Consider the following 22,499-nt stretch of genomic DNA (forward strand, 5'->3'; position numbering starts at 1 on the left):
TTGGACTCCAGACAGAGGCCATGAAGGAAGCGAACAAACAGGTCCAGGTGGCCATTTTTACTCTGGAGGGATTTCTCCATGACTCTCCTCAAAAATACATCAAGTGATTGGAGATCTTTGTTATCAAAAAGACTGAAAATCATCTTGGTGAAAGATTCTGATTTTAGAAACATCTTCAGCACCTCTGTCTTCCTGTTGGTGTGACAGTGGAACATGTAGACAGCAGCCAGAAACTCCTAATTTTCTCAGATGAACAAAGCAGTAGACTGGTTTCTGGAAGATCACACACTCTCTTTTGAAGATCTCTGTACAAACTCCTGAGTACACCGAGGCCTCTGTCACATCCAGACCACACTGCTCCAGGTCTTCTTGGTAGAACATGATGTTTCCTTTCTCCAGATGTTCAAACGCCAGCCTCCCCAGCTTCAGAAGAACATTCCTGTCAGCCTCCGTCAGCTCCTGTGGACTCGTCTCACGTCCCTCATGGTACTTGTTCTTCTTCCTCTTTGTCTGAACCAGCAGGAAGTGTGAGTACATGTCAGTCAGGGTCTTGGGCAGCTCTCCTCTCTGCTCTGTAGTCAACATGTGCTCCAGAACTGTAGCAGTGATCCAGCAGAAGACTGGGATACTACACATGATGTGGAGGCTCCTGGATGTCTTCATGTGGGAGATGATTCTGCTGGACAGCTCTTCATCACTGAATCTCCTCCTGAAGTACTCCTACTTCTGGGCGTCAGTGAAGCCTCGTACTTCTGTTAGCCTGTGTTAAGATTCAAGAATTGAGAAAGGGTACAAGAGGTGATCGAAAAATAACCACACTGGTCCGGCCGGGTGAAGTCAAACGAAGATTTTAATTCACATGTGGGAAGATCACTGAACACAGCAATTGATCTTCAACTTACTAAAGCACAAACAATTATTTTATAACATCAGGGTTTGTTTACTGACGCCCCTTCATGCGTCACAGATACATTTTATACATAGATCAGATCAACATCATCATGACTTTTCACCTAGAAAATCATCTTCTATTTTCATGGCTAGCCCTTCCTGTCTACCTTTCAGTTCTTGTCTTGTTCCTCTTTCTTGCCGAGACACCAAGAAACGGTTCCTCTTTTACCAAGACAATTTTGCAGTTACAGCCAAACATAACTAACCTCTTCCTCTAAATAAATCTAATTTAAAGTGTGTGTGTGTGTGTGTGTGTGTTGACCTCACATGCTCTTTGTGTCACCTCTTCACCTACTGTCTGTGTCTCGTCCTCAAATGCTCTTTCTCAATTCACCTGTTGCACTTCTGACCTTTTACCAGACCAGAAGCTCACTGAGACTATGTGTATGTCTTCTACTAAATAAATGTTTTAACCAAGAACCTCTACTAAAACCTTAATACAAGAATATGAACATATAAAAGATAATAAAATAAACTGATATAAGTGTTTTGTAAGCATGTATTGCAATTCCTTCTATGTTCTAGTTTTCCCTCAGCATGTATCACCTGAACAGTCACGTCAGTGAGGCTTAAAACCTTTAAAGAACCTGAACATCAACTCAAATAAGCACAGATATGCAATATGTATAAAATGGTTATAACTGCACCTGAAATACAAAGTTAGCATCATCATAAACATCTTAAGGCCATCTTAAAGCTATCTATTACATTGTTAAAGCAATGATCATACTGCAGATTATATTATGCTGGTAAAATACTTTTTGTTCATCCCCACAATTCCCCCTTACGACCTCTGGCACACCAGAGGTCGATACACAGGTTGTTGTTCACTCCTCAGTCCACTCGGCTACCTCCAGATCCATCATCGGCATCATGGACATAGGGGCCACCGCCCCAGGGTCCACTGCCTTTACAATCACTTTCTCTACCAACCTTCGGGCACAAGGAATGAGACAACAACCACAGGTCACCAAAATACCCACCAATACAGATAGAGACAACATAATTGACAGAACAAGCCCCTTCCACCTTCCGAACACTGAGGTCATCCAGCTCTCCAGCGGGTTGTCAATTCCCGAGTGGTCATGCATGGTCCTAGAGAGACTCTTTAGCCCCTCCAAGGCTCGCGTCACCGAGCCATCTGGGGCAGTGTTATTCGGGATAAAAGTACAACACTGATCTCCGAACATCGCACAAACCCCTCCTTTTTCCGCCAATAACATATCAAGGGCCATTCTATTTTGGACTCCCATTAATGAGGTCGGACCCATCTGCTCCGCTAACCCTTCCATCCCGTCTCTGGTAAGGTTAGAGAGCCTCAGCAAATTATAGTGAACATAATTAATTCTGTCTACATTTTTGTTCGGGGTCACTGGAAAAAGAGCAGAAATTATTGGAAGATTCTCAAAACCCGCAGCTATTTGATCTACGAGTTTATATTCATTCGGAACTCCTCTGGGGACCCCTATTGAGTCAATCCAGGTTGGCGAGTTTAGCCTAGGGTCATAAGCGTGTGTTCCCTCAATCCCGCTTTTGGACAGGATATGTCTCTTCCGCCTAGCTGCCAATGTGCGTGTGTTGTGCTGTGGAATGTTTTTTACCTGATTTCCAATTAGCATAAGAGGTGCTCCTAGTCTGACCATCGCGCACGTCCCCACACTTCCCAGAGGAACACGAGCCAAAAGAGTCTTGTGCCCACAATAATAATAAAGTCCACTTCTAGCCCAAGTCCCAATTAAAGTGTTGGGATCACTTACATTGTTTGTGGTTCTTCCCGTCTGGGTAACAGCGCACCAACTTGGGTCGATTTCCCCCACGTTATATATTACTTTATCTGTGGAGAACTTAAAACACGTATAATTACCTTTTTTCGGCAAAAATGGTCCTACCTTTGTCCGCTTATCAACTGGAGGAAACAAACTGGATAACACAGTACAGTCTCCAGTACTCACCGCTCCTCTAGTCATTCGCAACATGCAATCATAACCCCACTTGTCCTCCAGATGGAGTGGAGCGGGCTCTGTGAACAACCGTGGTCTAGCAGAGGCACAAGCAACACAATTGGATACCTCTTGTTCCCTAGCATTTAGAGCCATCCAGTCCAGCCAGAGATTACTGTCACTGAACCCAGTGGCGTGCTCAATTAAATCCTGAGGCTTCAGTCTAGTGTAGTCCACCGCCAGGACTCGTCTATCCTTTAGTTCCTGTTCCTCTGGTACCACATATGACGGCCCATTTCCCCTTTTTCCTGTAGAATTTACAACAGCGTTTATTTGGTTGTTAATCATGTGTATTTCCTTTTCTTCTCTAACTGGCTCTACGGGATTTACGGGATTGGCCTTTTCACGAAAGTTAATTTTAATTAACCCCTTCGGGTCAGTTCCCACAGTCTCCACACCTAAGACTAAATACAAAGAGTTTTTACGCCGCCAGTTGCCCAGCGACATAGTCAAAGGATTCTTAGATGGACTATAATCTCTTTGGAGTTTTAACACGTTCTCTGACCCTTGTCCTGACGTTTCCCCATTTTCCCCAGTGTAACCCTTTACCTGATTCCAGTTCCGACACCAGTTTGCAAAGGGCCTACTCCCTCTTTCACAATGTGTACTTACTGCATAATCCCAACAAACCCACACATTATATCCTCTCCAACTAGTATCTGCTCCTTCACACTTTAAAACATCGCATAAGTCAAAGGTGAATGAAGTTGTGGACCCATTAACATAATTCAACTCTAAACCACCATATGTACTCAGGCACTCATCTCTTTTACCCGAAACCTCGCGCTTTGATCTCCTTTTTAGCCCTGTTTCAATAAACGATTTCTCTTTTAGTGCTGGATTCAGCTGGCCCCAGTGTTCAGACAGTTCGCGGGGGCCTCCCTGCAAAATATAAACAAGCAAACATAGGGCCATTATCAATATCATCACAGTCATCAAACTAACAATCACAAGCAACATTTTAATCAGTCCTCTTTCCTCACGAATCTCCGGTTCGCGGGATGGCATTGTGTTATGTATATTTGTACTTAGCATAAATTTTAAAACTTTGTTTCTGTTTTCCTCCTTGTTATTTGAACCACCCCTTTTCAAACTCTCAATTTGTTACCACTCCTTTTTGTAGGCGCGGCGATCTCCTCCTAGGCTGCTCTTCTTTCTTCGGCCTTCCAGGTAGACTACTGGTCGGCCCGTTACACAGGTGAAGAGGTTTATTCTGCCTCTGTTCCTTGACACCTGCGTTCCTTGAAGACGAATTTTCCTCCACCAAGCTCTCGTGTGCGGGTGCACACTGCGACCAATGGTACCAGGTGTCGCCTTTCCCTTTCAGCTGGACTGCTGTAGCCGTCCGGGCGGTCACCTCATACGGACCAGTCCAGCGGGGCTCCTTCCACTTTCGCTTAATGACCTTCAGCCACACTGCCTTTGCGTCCGGGACCTCTCCGTTCCCCGTGGGTCTCTCACAAGTGACCTGTTTTGTAAAGCTGGACACAAGAGCCTTCAACTCATTAAAATATTCTGCATGAGACCTGTTGCTTGTCCTGGGCTGCTCCACCGGGACCACTGTCCAGGGTGCTGGAAACTGTCTCCCAGTCAGCAGCTCATAAGGGGTGAAACCTGTGGATTGGTTAACAGAACATCTTATGGTCATCAAAGCAATGGGCAGGGCTGCGACCCAATTTAGCCCTGTCTGCGCACAAATTTTAGCCAACTTGTTTTTCAAATTTAGGTTCATCCTCTCTACCTTTCCTTGAGATTGAGGATGATAGACCGTTCCGAACTTATGTTGCACTCCCAACATCCTCTCTACCTCTTGCAAATCTTTATTCTTGAAGTGAGTACCATTGTCTGATCTAATTCTCTTGGGAAACCCATGCCTTGGAATGTAATGATTGATTAAGCACTTAATCACACTTTTCGCATCTTCACATTTGGTCGCCCATGCTTCGGGCCATCCAGTCAGAACATCCACACACACCAACAAATACCTCACCCCACCTGGGCCTGTATCAATCATGTCGGTATAATCAATCACGACCTCTTCTCCTGGCCTTTCTGGCATGAGAAACTTACCAGCTTCAGGTTTTACTGCTGGCTTTGGGTTGTGTGCCCCACAAATTAGGCACGTTCTGGCCTTTTCCAGTATCATCCTTCTCAAATCAGGATGCCACCATCGGCACAAATTTCTCTCCATCTGTTTCACTCCCACGTGACCAAGCCCGTGAGCCTCATTCACCTTCTGTTCCGCCATTTTGACCGTTAAAGCGGGACGCCCATCTGGCCCCCTCCACAAACCGCCATCTTGCCAGGCTCCTTTGTTTTCCCACACCCCCTTTTCCTCTGGGGATGTCTCCTCCTGAGCCTGTCTAACTTCTTCCATGCTGTTAGTGCTAACCTCCTCTTCTGGGGTTACCTGCACCAGTTGTCTCTGTCCTTTGTAGCCCGCTGCTTCCTTTGCGGCTTCGTCAGCTTTCTGATTTCCTCTTGCCACCATACTGTCTGCTTGTGAGTGGCCTTTGCATTTTATAATACTTACCTCGTCTGGGTCCTCCAGGGCCTTTTCCAGTTCCTCCATTTCCTTTTTGTGACAGATGGGTGCATTAGTGGCCGTTCTGAACCCGGCTCTCTTCCACTGAACCAGTTCCACATGAGCTGCTCCAAACGCATATGCTGAGTCAGTGTAGATGTTCACTCTCATGTTTTTAGCCAGCCTCAGGGCTCGAGTTAGGGCTATCACTTCAGCTCTCTGGGCCGACTGTTGTCCCTCAATTTTTCCTGCTTCTTTCACCTGAAACTCAGTTCCTACTCTACAGACTACTGCATAGCCCGCTTTCAATCCTTCTTCATCTCTGTGGCAGCATCCATCTGTGAACCAATCCTCAGCTCCAAGTATGGGCTCTGCCTTCAGGTCTTCCCTGATTTTTCCTTCAACTTGGGCTTTCTTAATACAGTCATGTGGTTCTCCTGACCCCATTAGGTCTGCCATATTTATTCCTTCATGTGTGAATATCAAATTTGGCGCCTCTAAAATTTTGCTCAACCTTTGTTGCGTCAGTGGAGTCATTGTGAATGCCTGTGAGTTCACATAGGCCACTACACTGTGTGTAGTAAGCACTTTCAGTGGGTGTTCCCTCACTATATGTGCTGTTTTCTGAATTATCTTTGCTACTCCTGCTGCGTGTTGTGTGCATGTGGGATGCCTTGCTTCTGTTGAATTTAATCTTATGCTGACATACATAAGTACATCCCTACCTCCCCCTTTTTTCTGAAACAACACACCATTCACAACTCCCTTTGTTTCTGAAACATCAAGATAAAATGCCTCATCATAGTTAGGTGTGGCCAGATCTGTGGCTCTTGACAAATCCTGTTTTAGTGAAATGAACGCTGTCTCTGTGTCCGGCGTCCAAGGCAATTCAGCCTTCAGATTTCGAACACCAACTTTCTTGATCATGTCCCTTAAAGGGGCCGTTTTACCCGCATAGTTCGGAATGAACTGCCTGCTGTAACCTGTCAAGCCAAGAAAGGAAAGCAACTCCTTCACAGTTCTTGGTTTTGGATGTGTCAGAATTTGGTCTCTGTGTGTGTTCATTAGCCCCACTGATCTGTGTGCGATCACACGGCCCAGGAATGTTACCTCTGGCCGGACCAACTGCAGTTTTTCTTTGCTCACTTTGAAGCCACACTCCGCCAATCTGTTCAACACCACGAGCGATGCTGCCATACAGGCCGCTGCTGACGGGGCTGCAATAAGAAGATCATCAACATACTGTATTAATGTACAGCCCCCTGGCAGTTGACATGGGGACAATGCCTCTTTCAACACCTGATTAAAAATTCCTGGTGAGAGTGCAAAGCCTTGTGGTAGGCGTGTGTACCTAAATTTGCGGCCTCTGTATGTGAATGAGAAAATGTCTCTGAGTGACTCGTGCAGTGGGAGACAAAAGAATGCATTCGCTAGGTCAATACATGTGAACCACTTTTGGTCCCCAGTAATTTCGGTCAGAGCCGTGTAGGGATTTGGTACAGGCACAGTGTCAGTCCTCAGCATGGCATTTATTGCTCTCAAATCATGTGCCATACGGTACTTCCCTGTCCCATGTTTTTCCACTGGCAAAATAGGTGTGTTCCAAAATGACCATGAGGGCTCAAGCACTCCTGCCTTCCACAGTCCTTCAATGGTTTCAGCTATACCTTCTTCTGCTTCAGTTTTGTGCTTATATTGTGGTCTGTTAATTGGTATGTCAGACTTCAGCTGGAACAGGACAGGCGAACAGTTAGCTAGACCTACATCTGTGGGCCCTGCGGACCACAAAGTACCAGGCAATTTTGAGAGCTCAGCTACTGCATCAGGATGATCCATTCTTTCCCTGCCATGTATTCTGGAGATTTCTTTATGTTCTAAGATCACTGCATCGTTGGACAAACAAGTTATGCGATATATTTTACATTTCGGTGCATACCAGACATTTGGAATTTGGGTGCTTTGCCAGCATGCGTTGTCCAGCGCCCGCTTGACCATTGGTCCCAGATCTCTTGGCCCATGACCCTCGTGGACCGCCAATGTAATGTGAGGGGCTGAATCCTCTCCCACATTGTACCAAGGCAGTTGTTCATCAGTAAATTTCACAGCCGCGGCCACACCTTCTGGTCCAACATAAATGTTATGTGTTTGCACATTCCACGTCTGTCCCTCAAGATCAGACTGGAACTGTTCCCGATAGATATCGTTATCTTCCCTATCATAAAAGAGTGTAACGTGGAAAGGATCTCGCGGAGGGGAGTAGACGGCCAGGCTCATTATCCAGGGTTTCCATAGCTGATAATGTCTCAGAATGCCTTCTTCCACCAGCCTCCCCCAGTAGATTTCGGCAGTGGGTTGTTCAGAGTTCTGGACTAGATATTGAGTCTTTGAAGGTGATCCCAGACACGGGAATTCTTTTCCTCCAGGCAGAGTAACAATCAGTCCATCTGGTGAGCACATGATTGTGGCTCCCAGTTTCACAAGCAGGTCCCTGCCCATGAGATTTGCAGGCACCTGTGAGGACACCACATATTGGTGTTTCAAAGTCTGTTTTCCCAGCTTTGTCAATGCTGGATCCGTCAATGGCAGTGTCATTGGAATCCCGGAAAAGCCTACCACATTAACTGTGTGACAGGAGAGTGTTGCACTGTCTGGTGTGTCTTTCAATGTTGAGTATGTTGCTCCAGTATCCACCAGGAAGGGCAATTCAGTGCCTTCCACGGTCATCGACAGCATGGGTTCTGCCGTTCCCACGCTGTTCGGTTTCTCCGGGCTCCGTCAGTATTGCTCCCCCTCCCAGCCCCAGTCGGCTACTGGGTACTGGGGGGCTGGTGCTGCATTCGGGTTTGGAGCTTGATGTGCTCCCCTGTTAGCAGCTCTTTGTCTCGGGCCTCCTTGTGCCTGGGATTGATAGCCTCGCCCCTGATAGTTCTGCGGCGGTTCAGGGCAATCTCGGGCCCAGTGTCCTTCTGCTCCACATCTCAGACACGCAGTCCAAGACACCCTGCCAGGATTCCCCGGATTCCGAGCCCTTTGTCCTCCCCTCACGGATCCACCACGCCCTCTCTGCGGTCCACCGGTCCCCCAATTCCCTACTGGTTGACGCTGCCTTGGTGCATTGACGGGCCAACGGTCATCAGGGTAGAGACCCGGATCCTGATCTGGCCAGTCAGGCACAGGATCGGGCTGAGACCTTGCCACCATTATTTTCCTTGCGCTCTCTTTATCCTCTTTCTTTCTGTCACCTGCCTTGTTTCTCGCCTCCGTCAGCTGTATCTTTACCAGCTGCGCCTGTGCCTCCTCCAACTCTTTCTTTTGTTTGTTTGCCAAATCCTGTTCCTGCTGAAGTCTGTGGGTCACATGTCTCTCCCACTGCACCGAGTCTGCAACGGCAAAATCTGGGTTGTTTTCCAAGTCAACTGCAACCTGGTTGGGCAGCCCTGCCAGCACTGCCGAACGAAACCACGCTCTACTTTCACCCTCCTTCCCCGGATGTATTCCTGTTTCTAACAACCATTGTTCCTTTGCTTTAGCTAAAAACTCTCTGGGTGTGTTTTTAGGATCCCAAATAATTTTTGGAATGGCTCCAGAGTTAGGAGTTGGGTACTTCTCCCGGACTGCATCTGCTAAGTCATTCTGCACCTCATGGTATTGTAGGTCATTTGCATATCTGGTTGTTTGAGCTATCTGCTCTACATCTGCTAACCCACCACCCAGCATACAACGTCCGGCCAAAGCGCGAAAATCGCCCAGCGCTAATTCTTCTCCTTCGGTCAGCGCGCCCAGCCTTCTCAACCAGCTAGCTCCTCCCTCAGTTATTGGTGGAAGTTGTTTAACCAATGCTTCCAAATCTCTCACCTTATAGGCGCGATAAACTGGTTCGTTCTTTGGACCTGCCATTAGAGGCAGATTTAAACCAGGGTCAGGAGCTCCTTGTTCAAAACTCACTTTTCTACTCTTCCTCGACTTTCCTTTTCCCTTTGAGCTCCTAAATATGGGCTGTCTCTGTGCTTGGTCTCTCTTCACACTTCTTTTCCTCAAAATTAGGCTTGTACTTGGTTGGGGCTCAGGTCCTCCATCTTCGTCCTCCTCATCGTCCTCTTCTTCTGATGACGTCGCACGGTCTTCATTCTCCTCTTCTGGCCCTCCCTGCATTACTCTCTGCTTTATAACCTCCAATACCGTTAATGCCTCTATTAACGCACGTGGGGGCTCATGCATTTGTCCATACACTTCTCCTTCCCAATGTTCTCCCTTGGTTATCACTCCTTGTGGTATTTTGTCCTTCATTCTAGGGGTCCTTTTGGCCTCCCCGTCCTGCTTTGGCTGTTCCACTGTAGACACTTCGGCCCGTATGATGTTTCCACTATCCACCAAACTGGGAGGCGAGGTCGAGCCTTCATCTGCAGCTGAGGCTATCATTCTCCCTCCCATATCTTGGGACTGACATTCCACTGCCCTTATCCCTTCTTCAGGGATATTCAGGGGAGTAGTAGTATATTCAACATCTACTATTCCGCCAAGGACAACTCCAGTCTGTCCATCAGGACCACGAACTTGTCCCCCTCCAAGGGTCATTACAGGCATGACATATGGTGGTGGTGGTGCACAACGTGCCAATTCGGCCCAAGGATATAGTTTCGGTGTGTAATACCTGTTAGCCTCTTCTACCTTCGGAGTCAAGTCCTTCACTTGGTCCTTTAGCTTCTTATTTTCCTCCTTCAAATGTTTCAAAGACTCCATTATACTCACCATGTCTCCTGATTTTCCTGTGTCATCCTCTTCTGTCATCCAGGAAGAGGCTGCCCTCCACAGGAACAGCCACTTACAGCACCTGTCATGAGTTTCTTTTAGGTCCTTAATTTCTCCTCTGGCTTTCCTGTTCACTGAATGTCCCTTGGACTCCTCTTCAAATTGTTTCAATTTCTGTTCACATCTCTCTCCCTCAGTTTTTAACACCAGGCTCAGAGCTATTTTATCACCCAGCCCTTTCTGTTGAGATGTAATAAGTTTGCTTACCTCAACCTCCATCGCTTGGCACTCTTTCTCTGCTGCTTTTAATGCTCCAGGTGAAGCCAAACGAATAGCTTTCTTAAGCTGTTCAAGCTGATCCTTCAGAGGTTTGCATCCCCTTTTCCCACTAGGTGTCGCACCCGAGCTGTCAGCCATTCTCTGAAACACAGACTTACCTCTTCCAACGGCGTTGGTCGACTCCACCTTCTAGGTCTAGGTCACCCAGACACGCTTAACTTTCGGTTTCAGTCTTCGTCTCGCTGTTCTCGCAACCACTGGCTCCTCTTCCCCTGCTCGGTGACACACAAAGTTTAACCCAGCACTTTAAACGCTGTCCTCGCGTTCTCAAGCGTTGACACTCAATCAAAATTATTCGCCCTCAAAGTGTTAATATATGACACCAGCAACCCTTATGCGCAACGCGCTCACCTCCGTATACTTACCTCTCCAATAGTTCCTCGGATTAGTGTTTTTTCATTTATTTTAAACCCATTAACGGCGCTGCGCGTCCCTTATATACTTTACAGCAACACACCCTCAAGGGTCCCTCAACTTGTCCCGTACTAATAAGTCTAAAACCAAGAAATCACCTTTATGACATTATGTCAAAGCTTTCTCCATGTTGCACAGCCTGCCACAGGTTTAACAAAAAATCGCTGCCCGAGAAGGCTCCCACATATCAAGGTGGTCGTTTTCACAAACTTCCAGCAGACCCTCAAATAAACAAAAACAACGACCCAGGCAGGCTTCCAGTTCAGCCTCCTCAATTTCTATGCACACTGAAAACTCATGGGGAGATTCTTCTGTCTCCCCGTGTCCTTCACAATTCACCTCCAAATGATCCCCTACAATTGAAATTTCAGTGTGGAATGACGCAGAGATTAACATTTCCTTATTTATTCACTATATGTAACCTGAATTTTCTCTCTCTTATCAAATAACAAAGGTTCTCTTTACAATTTGTTATTGAACTACTAATTAAGTTGCTTTTTATGGTGTCAGTGATAAACTGCCCCTAAAAAGTCCACTTTATTGCGTGCTCATTGAGTTACTCCTATCAAAACTATTTAACAAGTTCAATTTACACATACTCATTAATTTGTCACGCTTATTAGTGGCTCATGGTTGCTTAAAGCCTATGTCTGACTTGACCACAGAGTTAGAGCATCATTCAATCCTCCCAGGATGACCACTCCACTTACTCTGCATCCAGTCAGCTCATGAATTAACAACACTTGCAGACTGTAACCCTTTTATTTTTTGTTTATGCCTTCAAATCCACCTTAAATCTTCTTTACCTAAACGTTGGTTTTAAACACAAACAATTCTTATATTCTATTTTGAAACGCTGTCACCATTCATATATTTACAATGTTATTATTTACTAAGCCAGCATTTTAATCGCAGACATTTATCCACATTTGCAAACAATAGTTATAGAGCTGAATGACACACAAAACCGAAAGCATAGTCCTCTCATGCGCTCTGCATCAGCTGCCTCATTTGCATGCACACACACTCTTCATCTAAGAATAGCAGCAGGCAGTCAGTGCATTGCTGACTCGACCCACAGAAATCTTTTTTATTACAGAGACGTCTTATATTTACAACTGCACAGATTTTAAACCTTTTAACACCTATCGAATTTCGACAAATTTAACATAACAGTTTAACCGATAAACTCCCTGAGTTTTTTACGATCAATTAACCAGTATCTGTCCACCAGTTTCTGGCCTCATCTCTAAACTCCCTAACTCAATTTAAAAGTGTCCAACACCCAAGGTCCAACCTTTGCTGCCCAAAAAAGCGCAGATACCGTTCCAAACGGTAAGGAGACTCTATCTCCTAGCTTAATTCCGGGATGCCCTGTACCCCACAGCTAAACCACACTGAACTAACCCTCTTCGCCGAGAGGTCAATGTCGCGCGTCCACGACAAGGAGGGAGCGTAACCTCCGGGCTCTGCGCTTCCTACCAGTCCAACTGGCGTTCTTGAGTAATTTATAATACTTTGGAACAACAGTAAAACACCCAACCAAGTGTAAGACTGAAGCAGGTCCAACCTTATAACCAAAAAATAACCAAATTCCCTAACCTACTAAACGGTCCAACCGCATTCAATCATTACCAGCAGTCCAACTGCTTTAAATCCTCAGATTCTTATCAAAATCAAAACAGACATGCACCAGTAATTTCAGTGAGTAGACTTTTAATTTTCACAGCCCAATTTGACACACTTTGGAAATAATTCAACAGGTAGTGTCTTACCTTTTTTAAATATGATGCGCCGGCGTGCGTCCACTCACTTTTGACCACTGGCCAAGTCTGCCCGTCTGACCACCTCGGACCACCGCTCACACCTCCACTTTTTTCCCTTACTCAACCACCGGACGAAGCCCCCAAATGTTAAGATTCAAGAATTGAGAAAGGGTACAAGAGGTGATCGAAAAATAACCACACTGGTCCGGCCGGGTGAAGTCAAACGAAGATTTTAATTCACATGTGGGAAGATCACTGAACACAGCAATTGATCTTCAACTTACTAAAGCACAAACAATTATTTTATAACATCAGGGTTTGTTTACTGACGCCCCTTCATGCGTCACAGATACATTTTATACATAGATCAGATCAACATCATCATGACTTTTCACCTAGAAAATCATCTTCTATTTTCATGGCTAGCCCTTCCTGTCTACCTTTCAGTTCTTGTCTTGTTCCTCTTTCTTGCCGAGACACCAAGAAACGGTTCCTCTTTTACCAAGACAATTTTGCAGTTACAGCCAAACATAACTAACCTCTTCCTCTAAATAAATCTAATTTAAAGTGTGTGTGTGTGTGTGTGTGTGTTGACCTCACATGCTCTTTGTGTCACCTCTTCACCTACTGTCTGTGTCTCGTCCTCAAATGCTCTTTCTCAATTCACCTGTTGCACTTCTGACCTTTTACCAGACCAGAAGCTCACTGAGACTATGTGTATGTCTTCTACTAAATAAATGTTTTAACCAAGAACCTCTACTAAAACCTTAATACAAGAATATGAACATATAAAAGATAATAAAATAAACTGATATAAGTGTTTTGTAAGCATGTATTGCAATTCCTTCTATGTTCTAGTTTTCCCTCAGCATGTATCACCTGAACAGTCACGTCAGTGAGGCTTAAAACCTTTAAAGAACCTGAACATCAACTCAAATAAGCACAGATATGCAATATGTATAAAATGGTTATAACTGCACCTGAAATACAAAGTTAGCATCATCATAAACATCTTAAGGCCATCTTAAAGCTATCTATTACATTGTTAAAGCAATGATCATACTGCAGATTATATTATGCTGGTAAAATACTTTTTGTTCATCCCCACACCTGTCAACACATGTAGGAGGGATCTGATTGGCTGCTGCGGGTCGGGAAGTTATCCAGACGAGAGCCGAGGGAAGCAGATTCCCCTGGATGAGATTTGTCAGCAGCTGGCTGACTGATGACTTCTGTGTGACATCAGACAGCAGCTTCCTGTTGGTGAAATCCAATGAAAGTCTGCTTTCATCCAGGCCGTCAAAGATGAACAAAAGCTGAGACAGCCAGCTTCTCTGATGTGACCTTCTGTAATGTTGGATGGAAAACATGGAGCAGCTCCAGAAGACTGTACTGCTCATCTCTGATCAGGTTCAGCTCCCTGAATGAAAGCAGAACCACCACACTGACATGTTGGTTCTCCAAGCCCTCTGCCCAGTCCAGAGTGAACTTCTGCACTGAGAAGGTTTTTCCAACACCAGCCACGCCGTTGGTCAGAACCACTCTGATGGGTCTCTGTTGGTCAGGTTTAAAGGCTTTAAAGATGTCCTGGCACCTGATTGGAGCGTCATGGAGGGCGTCCATCTTGGAAGCTGTCTCCAGCTGCCTCACCTCATGTTGGGAATGAACCTCTTCACTCTGTCCCTCTGTGATGTAGAGCTCAGTGTAGATCCTGTTGAGGAGGGTTCTACTTCCTGTTTCATCACTTCCTTCAGTCACATGTTCACATCTCCTCCTCAGACTGATCTTATGTTCATCTAAAACCTCCTGCAGACCAACATCTGCTGAAAGAAAGAAAAAAAAATGAGACTAAAGAGAAAGAAAACTCTTCAATGTCTGAACAACACAAGAAGTCCAGTTTTCAGAAATGAGTCCATCAGCAGACAGATGTTCAGTCTTACTTTGTACACAGCTGCTCTGACTGGCTGTCTGCAGTCCAGCTCTGCTTCTGGATCTTTCTCCATACTGTGCAGAAGCTCTGATGGTGACACAGAAAAGTCAAAGTGGAGATACTTCTGTCCACCTTTGATTAGACTCATTATAAAAAGGACAACAAAGTTTGAACACAGTCATGTTTCCAGTTCACTGACTTACATTTATTCCATGGACACTCACTCTAACCTGAACCACAGCTACAACCCAACATTGTTGAGGCCTCATCTCCTCCTTTCCTGACTGTAGAGGTTAAATATGCAACAACCAACAAATAAAAGAATTTGGTTCATTTCAAAGAAATTCACACAGTGACCAAGTAAAGTAACCGTAGTAAAGGAGACAACATCCCGTTGATGGTGGGATTATTTGAAAGATTTGCTTTAGTCACGTCACCAAATGCAGCTGAACCACCCATGGATCCATGTTTGACCATTCTACCACTCTGAGCTCTGCTTTTTAATCATTTTATTATTATCATCATTCATTTATTCATTCTTTGGAGGGGGGCTATTTCCTAATGCCACCCTAATAAGCTGATGTTCAAGGGGAAATATAACAGAAACTCTTTCAGTGTTATTCATTAATAAATTAACAGATAAACTGTGAAGAAGAAAAAAACTGAGATTTAAAGGAGAGAGTGAGAAACTTGATCATCCATCCTCATAATACATGTTTATCAGTATCTGCTGTGACCATACTGCAGTAATAACTACAAGTCTACATTTCTGTGACTGTTGATCAATCACAGCAGGAATCTGAGCTCATCTCTGCACACAGAGCAGCTTCAGCTCTGGGATAAACTGCTCGCTTCACGTCCTTCTCAGCTCACAGACACTCATCCTGATATTTTCCTTTAACATTTGATGGTATAATTCATCTGAGTTTACACTTTATCTGCATGAATACAGAAAAACAGACCCAAACACCAGAAACCATCAGTTTCAGCATGTAGAATATATTGTTGTTTCCTTGCTTTTAATTCAGAGAAAAACTCTGATTTGGATTTTCTCTGTTCTCTTTGCCACAGCCCATCCCAGCAGCAGCTGAAGCAGCTGACTGTCACAACACTGAATAACACTTTAGGAGGAATTTCAGAGGTCAGTAAAGCTCCAGTTTCAACATCAGTTAAACTGCTTCCTCACACCTGCTTCATGAATATGAAGAGTTATGGTGGGAGGAGGTGGTGTGAAATCCTCTTTTGTGTGGGGTGAGGAGGGGGGTGTTGTAGGTGGAGTGTTTGAAGGTGGTGATGGCTCTATGGAGAGGTGGGGGAATGAGTGTCCAAAGTGTCTCTATTGTTGGGGCCGTTGGAGGTGTGAAGGCTGCCTGATGGCTCGTCAAAACGGCAGTAAAAGTCGTTAAGGGTGTTGGCCAAGAGCGAGTCATCAGTGGAGTGGGGGATTTTAGGCTTGTAGTTTGTGATATTCCTAAAACCTTTCCACACAGAGGCCGAGTCATTCTCTGAGATCTGCTGCTGCATCTTCTCAGAGTGCTGATGTTTAGCAATGTCCACTTCTTTAGTGAACCTGTACTTGGCCTCTCTGTAGCAGTCCCTGTCTCCGCTTCTGAACGCCTTTCTCTTTTCCAGCCACAGCTTTTTGAGTTTAGGAGTAAACCAGGGTTTGTCAAATTTATAATTCACCCTGGTGCGTGATGGCACAATGCTGTCCTCACAGAAGTGGATATAGGAGGTGACAGTGTCCGTAAACTCGTCCAAGCTGTTAGAAGCAGCCTTCATTGTGTCCCAGTCTGTAGACTCCAAACACGTGCGAAGCTCCTCCACAGCCTCGTTGCTCCACAGTTTTTTGGTCCTCACGACAGGTTTGTAGAGCTTCAGCCTCTGACTGTACGCGGGGATTAGGTGGATCATGACGTGGTCAGAAAGTCCGAGTGAAGCGCGGGGCACCGCGCGATAGGCCCCGCTGATCGTGCTGTAACAGTGGTCTAATGTCCTCTCCTCTCTGGTCGGGCATTTAATATACTGCTTGTATTTGGGAAGCTCATGGCTCAGATTGGCTTTGTTAAAGTCCCCAAGAGCAATGATGAGAGAGTCCGGGAATGTCCGCTCCATGTGCAGTATCTGCTCCGCGAGTGCGCACTGAGCTGCCTGCGTATGAGGTGCCGTAAGGGACATTATTACTGAAACGCTCTCACACACACTACTGAAACGCTCTCACACACACTACTGAAACGCTCTCACACACACTACTGAAATTTTACCTCTCACACACACTACTGAAACGCTCTCACACACACTACTGAAACGCTCTCACACACACTACTGAAATTTTACCTCTCACACACACTACTGAAACGCTCTCACACACACTACTGAAACGCTCTCACACACACTACTGAAATTTTACCTCTCTCACACACTACTGAAATGCTCTCACACACACTACTGAAATTTTACCTCTCACACACACTACTGAAACGCTCTCACACACACTACTGAAACGCTCTCACACACACTACTGAAATTTTACCTCTCTCACACACTACTGAAATGCTCTCACACACACTACTGAAATTTTACCTCTCACACACACTACTGAAACGCTCTCACACACACTACTGAAAATCCAAGGCATTTCAGTTGACCAGGAAGGCGTTTCAGTTGAACAGGAAGGCATTTCAGTTGAACAGGAAGGAGTTTCAGATGAACAGGAAGTTGTTTTCCAGACCAGGAAAGTGAAGGAAAAAGTGGTACACTTCAAACCACTACACAGATGTCTACTCAGCAACCTGCTAGTAGCCTAAGTGAAGCAGCCGCATTACTCAACAGTATATTAGCCTCAGCAGAGACCATCAGAACTTTGTCAAATGCGACAGTCGTGGGGCAGCAACCTGTTGCAAGTACCAGTGTGGACGGACTGGATAGTCACTTAACATCCCTCTTTCCCTCACGTCAACGTAGCAGCTTGCCCATGCCAGCGACATCTACAGTCAGGAGCGAATGTGCACCTGCACCACGTTATCAAACTCGGCAATGCTTCGGCAGCTGGACATCAGGCACCAGAAGAAAAAGGTAGTTACAAAGTTTAATGAGTTTGTATTCACTTGCCTGAAATGGGGCCATATGTAATAGTCTGATATTTAAGAATATACTGCAGGGCACGCAAAATCGCTAGCCCGACGTCCCAGGGCTAGCGATTTTTCCAGGTTACCAAAATCTATCTCTGCCCTGCCCGTCGGGCTATCGTACGAAGGAAAAATATATGTCAATGCTTTTGCATTCTTTCGGAAATGTAGCTGGGTAATTATGTCATTGGCATCGGTGAGCCACTGCCAATATGTGACATATTGAAATCGCGTTTGAATTTGCGCTTGTTTTTTGCTTTCACTTTGCAATCGTGCGAACTGTGTATAGAGAGCGACAGCACTGATTGGTGAGTGATGATAATTTGCGCACCAATTCCTCTGACATCGTCTTATCAATCGTTAGCTTACTATGCAAACATGGCAAGTGATATCTCCCGCAGCAAGCTTAAACATGTGAGAGGTTGATCGCGCAGAGAATCGCTGAGCGTTATGTGAGTCCGTGTGTAAAAGCAGCAGCATATATATTTTAGTTCTGCTGAGCCAAATAAGACAGGTCAGGGTGAAGAAGTGACAGCCAAAGAAAAGCTTACCACAAAACAGAAAAGTTAGGACAAATCAGACTATAAGGCAAAAAGAAAGTGCAGCTGTATGGTTTCATGGACAAAATAATTTCTGTGGCTGCAATATGACGAGCTATATAACCAGGGCTGCACATAATTGTTCCGCAGGTGCGCATTAGCTGTCAAAACAAAAGACGCGCACAAGATAAGAAGTTGCAACGCGTGTTTGCGTACATAGGATTTTCTGGAGGAGGACAGACATTTGTTTAGAACTCTTAAAGATGTCGAAGACGCTCCTTTAAGCAATTACTTTGGTTTTCCTCCACCTCCAAAGAAAAAGTCCGAACCACAAAAGAAGCGCGTATTCTCGGAAAAGTATAAAAAAAAAAGTATATAAAATTAACCCTTATGTTTGCCTAACTACAACAATTTTGTCTATGAAAGCATTCTGTGTAGGGGTTTGGATAGTGTTCTGCTGTCTGCATCTCAGTATTATTAGTTATCACTTGCTGTTGTTTATGGTATCTAATAGTTATATTTATATTTCAGAGTTATGGCCCAGCAGCATGACCATTACAACAAAGATGTTATACTACTTCCAACTCCATCATGGGGAGTAGTGTGCAAACAAGGTTCAAAATTATGGTTACACAAACATGGGCACATCCTCAGTGCTTTTGAATTCCAGAAGACCTGGGACAACCAAACTGTCATGAAACACATCAAGGAAAGCTTTGGTGAACGCATTCCAGAGGATGTCAGGTAAAATACTATTGTTTATTGTTACTGTGTGTATTCATGTAATGACTTGTACTTAAAGATAATATACCAAAGTAAAGAAGTTTAAAATATTATTCATCATTATAAAAACATATGGAGTATACCAGTAGAATTTAAAAGTCATAAAAGCATACACACAAACAGAACAGTATATAATAAAATATTTAACTAATATTTAAAATATTTAACTAATTAGCAATTGCTGTTCTCCCTATTTATTTTTTGTAGCCTCGAGTTTCTAATGGCTTGTGGCAATAAGCTGGTGTCTCCAAAGCTCCAAGATGGTCAGGAGCTGAATGGGATGCTGATCCTAAAGGTTTTTAAAACCAAAGCCCTCTATGTAAGGCCATCAAGGACACTTTTAGTAAGTTCCTAAAAGAATGAAAAGTAATCATGATTTGGGAAAAAACCATGTCAACAATTGGGCTTCTACCAAAATAGAATATATTTATTTAAAACAATTGTTTGGGAGCAATCAATATGGATATTTCTTATTTTAATCTTTTTAAGATAAGCTATAATTACTTGCTTTTGATATATGTTTTTGGTCTTTCTCTGTTGAAGAGTGAATCAGATGAAGACAAAGATCCTTCCCACATCAGCTCCAAATCAGCATTAAGCAGTTGTGCAACTGATAAGGACAGTGACAATGATTGTTTTGAAGTTGATAGTTCAAAAATCCAACAAGACATGAGCAGCCACGTCACTACAAGGTTAAGAAGTCATGTTAAAGGTGATAACCCTGGCACTAGCAGTGATGAAGAAGATGATACTGGGACCAACTGTATTGGAAGGAGTATTGGTAAAAGGCAACGAGCAAAGCAAGGAAGTGATGGGAACAGCATTTGTGATGAAGGCTACATGGCAAGAAGTGATGACAAACCTAGCACAAGCAGTCAAAGCAGAGATTTCAATGCAAGAAGTGAAGACATGCCTGCCATGAGCGTTAATGATGAAGATTATTCTTCATATTTAACTCTCGTGGCATCGCTTTCTGGCGATTCTTCAGATGATGAGGATTTAAATCAAGCTATAATTGCGAGCTTGGAGAATCAGATGTGAGTAACAAACATACAGAATTTGAGTTTGAGACATGATTATAGCTTTCCAGAATTGTCAAATCAATATAAAACTTTTAAGCTTTAAATCTCTATGATCAGTGTGACACATATTCTCAAATTCTGTAACATGGCTGATATATTTTATTTTCTGTTTTATTTTCTTTTTTTAGTGCAGAAAAAGTCCCTGTTCAAGAGATACTGCTGGAACTATCAAGCAAAATTAGCACAAAACAGCAGTGCAAATTTAATATAAATCGCTCTGCTGTGTGGGAGGGAGCCTTGCGTGGTTTTCAAAGGCTATCTTATGATCCCAACTTGATGATCTGTGTGAAATTCTCAGATGATATGGGGAAAAATGAGGAAGGGGTTGATTTAGGTGGGCCGAGGAGGGAATTCTTGAGACTATTGATGGACACCATTGCCAGATCAGCCATGTTTGAGGGGAAAGAAAACTGCAAGAACTTGGCTCTTGACAGTACTGGTAATTACCTATTTTTCTAAGATTAATACGGGAACTGTTTAACTGATATTTATTTTTACAGGCAACATTACTAACAATTTTGCTTTTCCTTTTATTCTGTTGCTTTGCAGCTCTCAGAGGGGACTGGTACTACATCTCTGGCAGAGCCATTGCAGTGAGCTTGGTACATGGTGGTCCACCACCTAACTTTCTGTCACCAACAGTATTTTCCCTTCTGGTTGGAAATTCAGCAAATCCAGCCCTGGAAGACATAGCTGACCTGGAACTCTTTGAAAGAGTCAAAAAGGTCTCTAGATGTTTATTTTATAAATCTTATAGTGAATTGGAAATAGTTTGTGTTCCAGTTTTCTTTTGCAGGGAGTGTTTATCCGGATCAGTCTGGCCATTGCTGATTGCCAAGTTTTTATATGTTGCTGCTGTATTAAACTAAGACTCAGCAGATAAGGGTGGAACAAAAGAGTATATTTTCCCATTTTTTTTAAGCACATTGTAAACATATTAAAAAAATATGTGTAGTCATTTGACTTCCAATGTACGCTTGGGCATATTGTGATTGTGTAGACCACTGGTGGCTGGGTTCCTTCTAATAGGTTATAAGACTACTTCCATAACAAGCCCTTCCTCTGCTCTTTGTGATGCTAGATATCTCAAAGTACAACCCTTGAGGACCTTGAAAAATCAAAAGAAGCTCTGCTTGATTACTTGGCCAATGCAGGATGCCTGAGGCCTATGCGTTCACTAAGAGACAGGGATCTGCTGGTACATGACATTGTCATGTTTCAGGTCATCCACAGGGTTCAAGGTCCATTTCAAAGGTATTTGGGTATTCTGTGTTTTTCAGATTAATTAAAATGGTGATAAAAATCTTACCTATTAATCAAAATGGCCAGTTAATAACCTAGTATAATTGATTGTGCCAAATTGATAATATACAATTAACTTAGAAGCATGAAATTGCAGAATTATTGAATAAAATTTCTTTGTGCTGTTTATCCAGATTTTGTGAAGGTCTGAAAACTCTTGGGGTTCTTGATAAAATGAGGAGGCATCCAGACAGTTTTCGCCCTCTGTTCTGCTATGAGCCACATATGCTGACTGCTGACCAGGTGGATGATCTTTTCAACATTCATCTATCTCCAGAAGGGAGCAACAGAAGAGCTGCTGAGGAGATGGTTGTTACCTTCTGGAGAGACTATCTCCAAGATGCAGAAGGTAATTGTCACTTTAGTGCACAATAAATGGATGTAACGATTTATAGGTTAGCATTTCTGAAATCTTTATTTTAAATAACATACTCATATAACAATAACACCACATTACCCTCTTGGTTGTAGTAACATTTTTACATAGTTCTTTGAGACTATTGAAAGATGAAAAGCATGCTCTATAGTCATTGCAATAACAGTCATTAAGATTCTTGCTTTAGATTAGTACTCACTGACAATTTATGTTGGCCAAATGAAATAACCTTTTAACACTTTTTTCCTTCTCTGTTTTATGCAGAAGAAGAAGGACCTTCCAAATTACAGAAGATATTGGCCTTTGCAACTGGAGCAACTGCGGTGCCACCTATTGGCTTTTCCCCAGCACCCTCGATTGAGTTCATTCATAGAGGAGACGATGACTTCTCTTCTACACCAATTTTCCCTCTTGCCAACACGTGTGTTAACTGCATTAGGCTGCCACTGCATGTTTCATACCAGCTGTTCAAGGAGAAGTTTGATTTTGCATTAGGTAACACTTACGGCTTTGGAAGGGTATGAACACATTATGCTGGAGGAGTTTGCGTGTTTCTCTTTTGTATTGGTCTCTCTATTGATTCAAAGTGATTATTGAGTATTAACTTGTTAAGGTT

At 43.9% G+C, this 22,499-nt stretch overlaps 5 protein-coding genes across 6 annotated transcripts in view; 2 read left to right on the forward strand and 3 right to left on the reverse strand.

Moving 5' to 3' along the window:
* The window catches only part of LOC146675501 (protein NLRC3-like), a 507,908-nt gene that overhangs the window by 236,330 nt on the left and 249,079 nt on the right, over positions 1–22,499 (forward strand). The window lies entirely within an intron of this gene.
* Positions 1–22,499, reverse strand: part of LOC146675517 (ribonuclease inhibitor-like) — a 159,106-nt gene that overhangs the window by 10,174 nt on the left and 126,433 nt on the right. The gene's annotated exons all lie outside the window — the stretch shown is intronic.
* Positions 124–14,056, reverse strand: LOC146675518 (protein NLRC3-like). The gene is made up of 2 exons (XM_085385657.1): positions 13,854–14,056; positions 124–760 (listed from the first exon to the last, which is right to left on the reverse strand). The coding sequence occupies exon 2, from the start codon at positions 661–663 to the stop codon at positions 124–126; it is 540 nt and encodes a 179-aa protein (XP_085241783.1). The 5' UTR covers positions 664–760; positions 13,854–14,056.
* Positions 7,343–8,322, reverse strand: LOC146675519 (uncharacterized). The gene is made up of 2 exons (XM_085385669.1): positions 7,412–8,322; positions 7,343–7,358 (listed from the first exon to the last, which is right to left on the reverse strand). The coding sequence occupies exons 1-2, from the start codon at positions 8,206–8,208 to the stop codon at positions 7,343–7,345; spliced, it is 813 nt and encodes a 270-aa protein (XP_085241795.1). The 5' UTR covers positions 8,209–8,322.
* Positions 17,423–22,466, forward strand: LOC146675520 (uncharacterized). Its single transcript, XM_085400523.1, has 9 exons — positions 17,423–17,748; positions 18,872–19,084; positions 19,331–19,466; positions 19,667–20,160; positions 20,334–20,644; positions 20,755–20,930; positions 21,287–21,459; positions 21,642–21,856; positions 22,148–22,466. Exons 1-9 carry the CDS (start codon positions 17,450–17,452, stop codon positions 22,405–22,407), a joined length of 2,277 nt encoding a protein of 758 aa, XP_085256649.1. The 5' UTR covers positions 17,423–17,449; the 3' UTR covers positions 22,408–22,466.

The sequence above is a fragment of the Rhamphochromis longiceps genome, linkage group LG3 (genome assembly GCF_057381845.1).
Source record: "Rhamphochromis longiceps isolate RC_006_pf linkage group LG3, R_longiceps_female_GT1.1, whole genome shotgun sequence".
NCBI lineage: Eukaryota > Metazoa > Chordata > Actinopteri > Cichliformes > Cichlidae > Rhamphochromis > Rhamphochromis longiceps.

Coding starts and splice junctions, on each gene's coding strand:
- LOC146675518 (XM_085385657.1), bottom strand. CDS start 663: ATGAAGACATCCAGGAGCCTCCACATCATGTGTAGTATCCCAGTCTTC.
- LOC146675519 (XM_085385669.1), bottom strand. CDS start 8,208: ATGCTGTCGATGACCGTGGAAGGCACTGAATTGCCCTTCCTGGTGGAT.
- LOC146675520 (XM_085400523.1), top strand. CDS start 17,450: ATGTCTACTCAGCAACCTGCTAGTAGCCTAAGTGAAGCAGCCGCATTA. Junction 19,467..19,666: donor GGCCATCAAGGACACTTTTA/GTAAGTTCCTAA, acceptor TCTCTGTTGAAG/AGTGAATCAGATGAAGACAA. Junction 21,460..21,641: donor GTTCAAGGTCCATTTCAAAG/GTATTTGGGTAT, acceptor CTGTTTATCCAG/ATTTTGTGAAGGTCTGAAAA.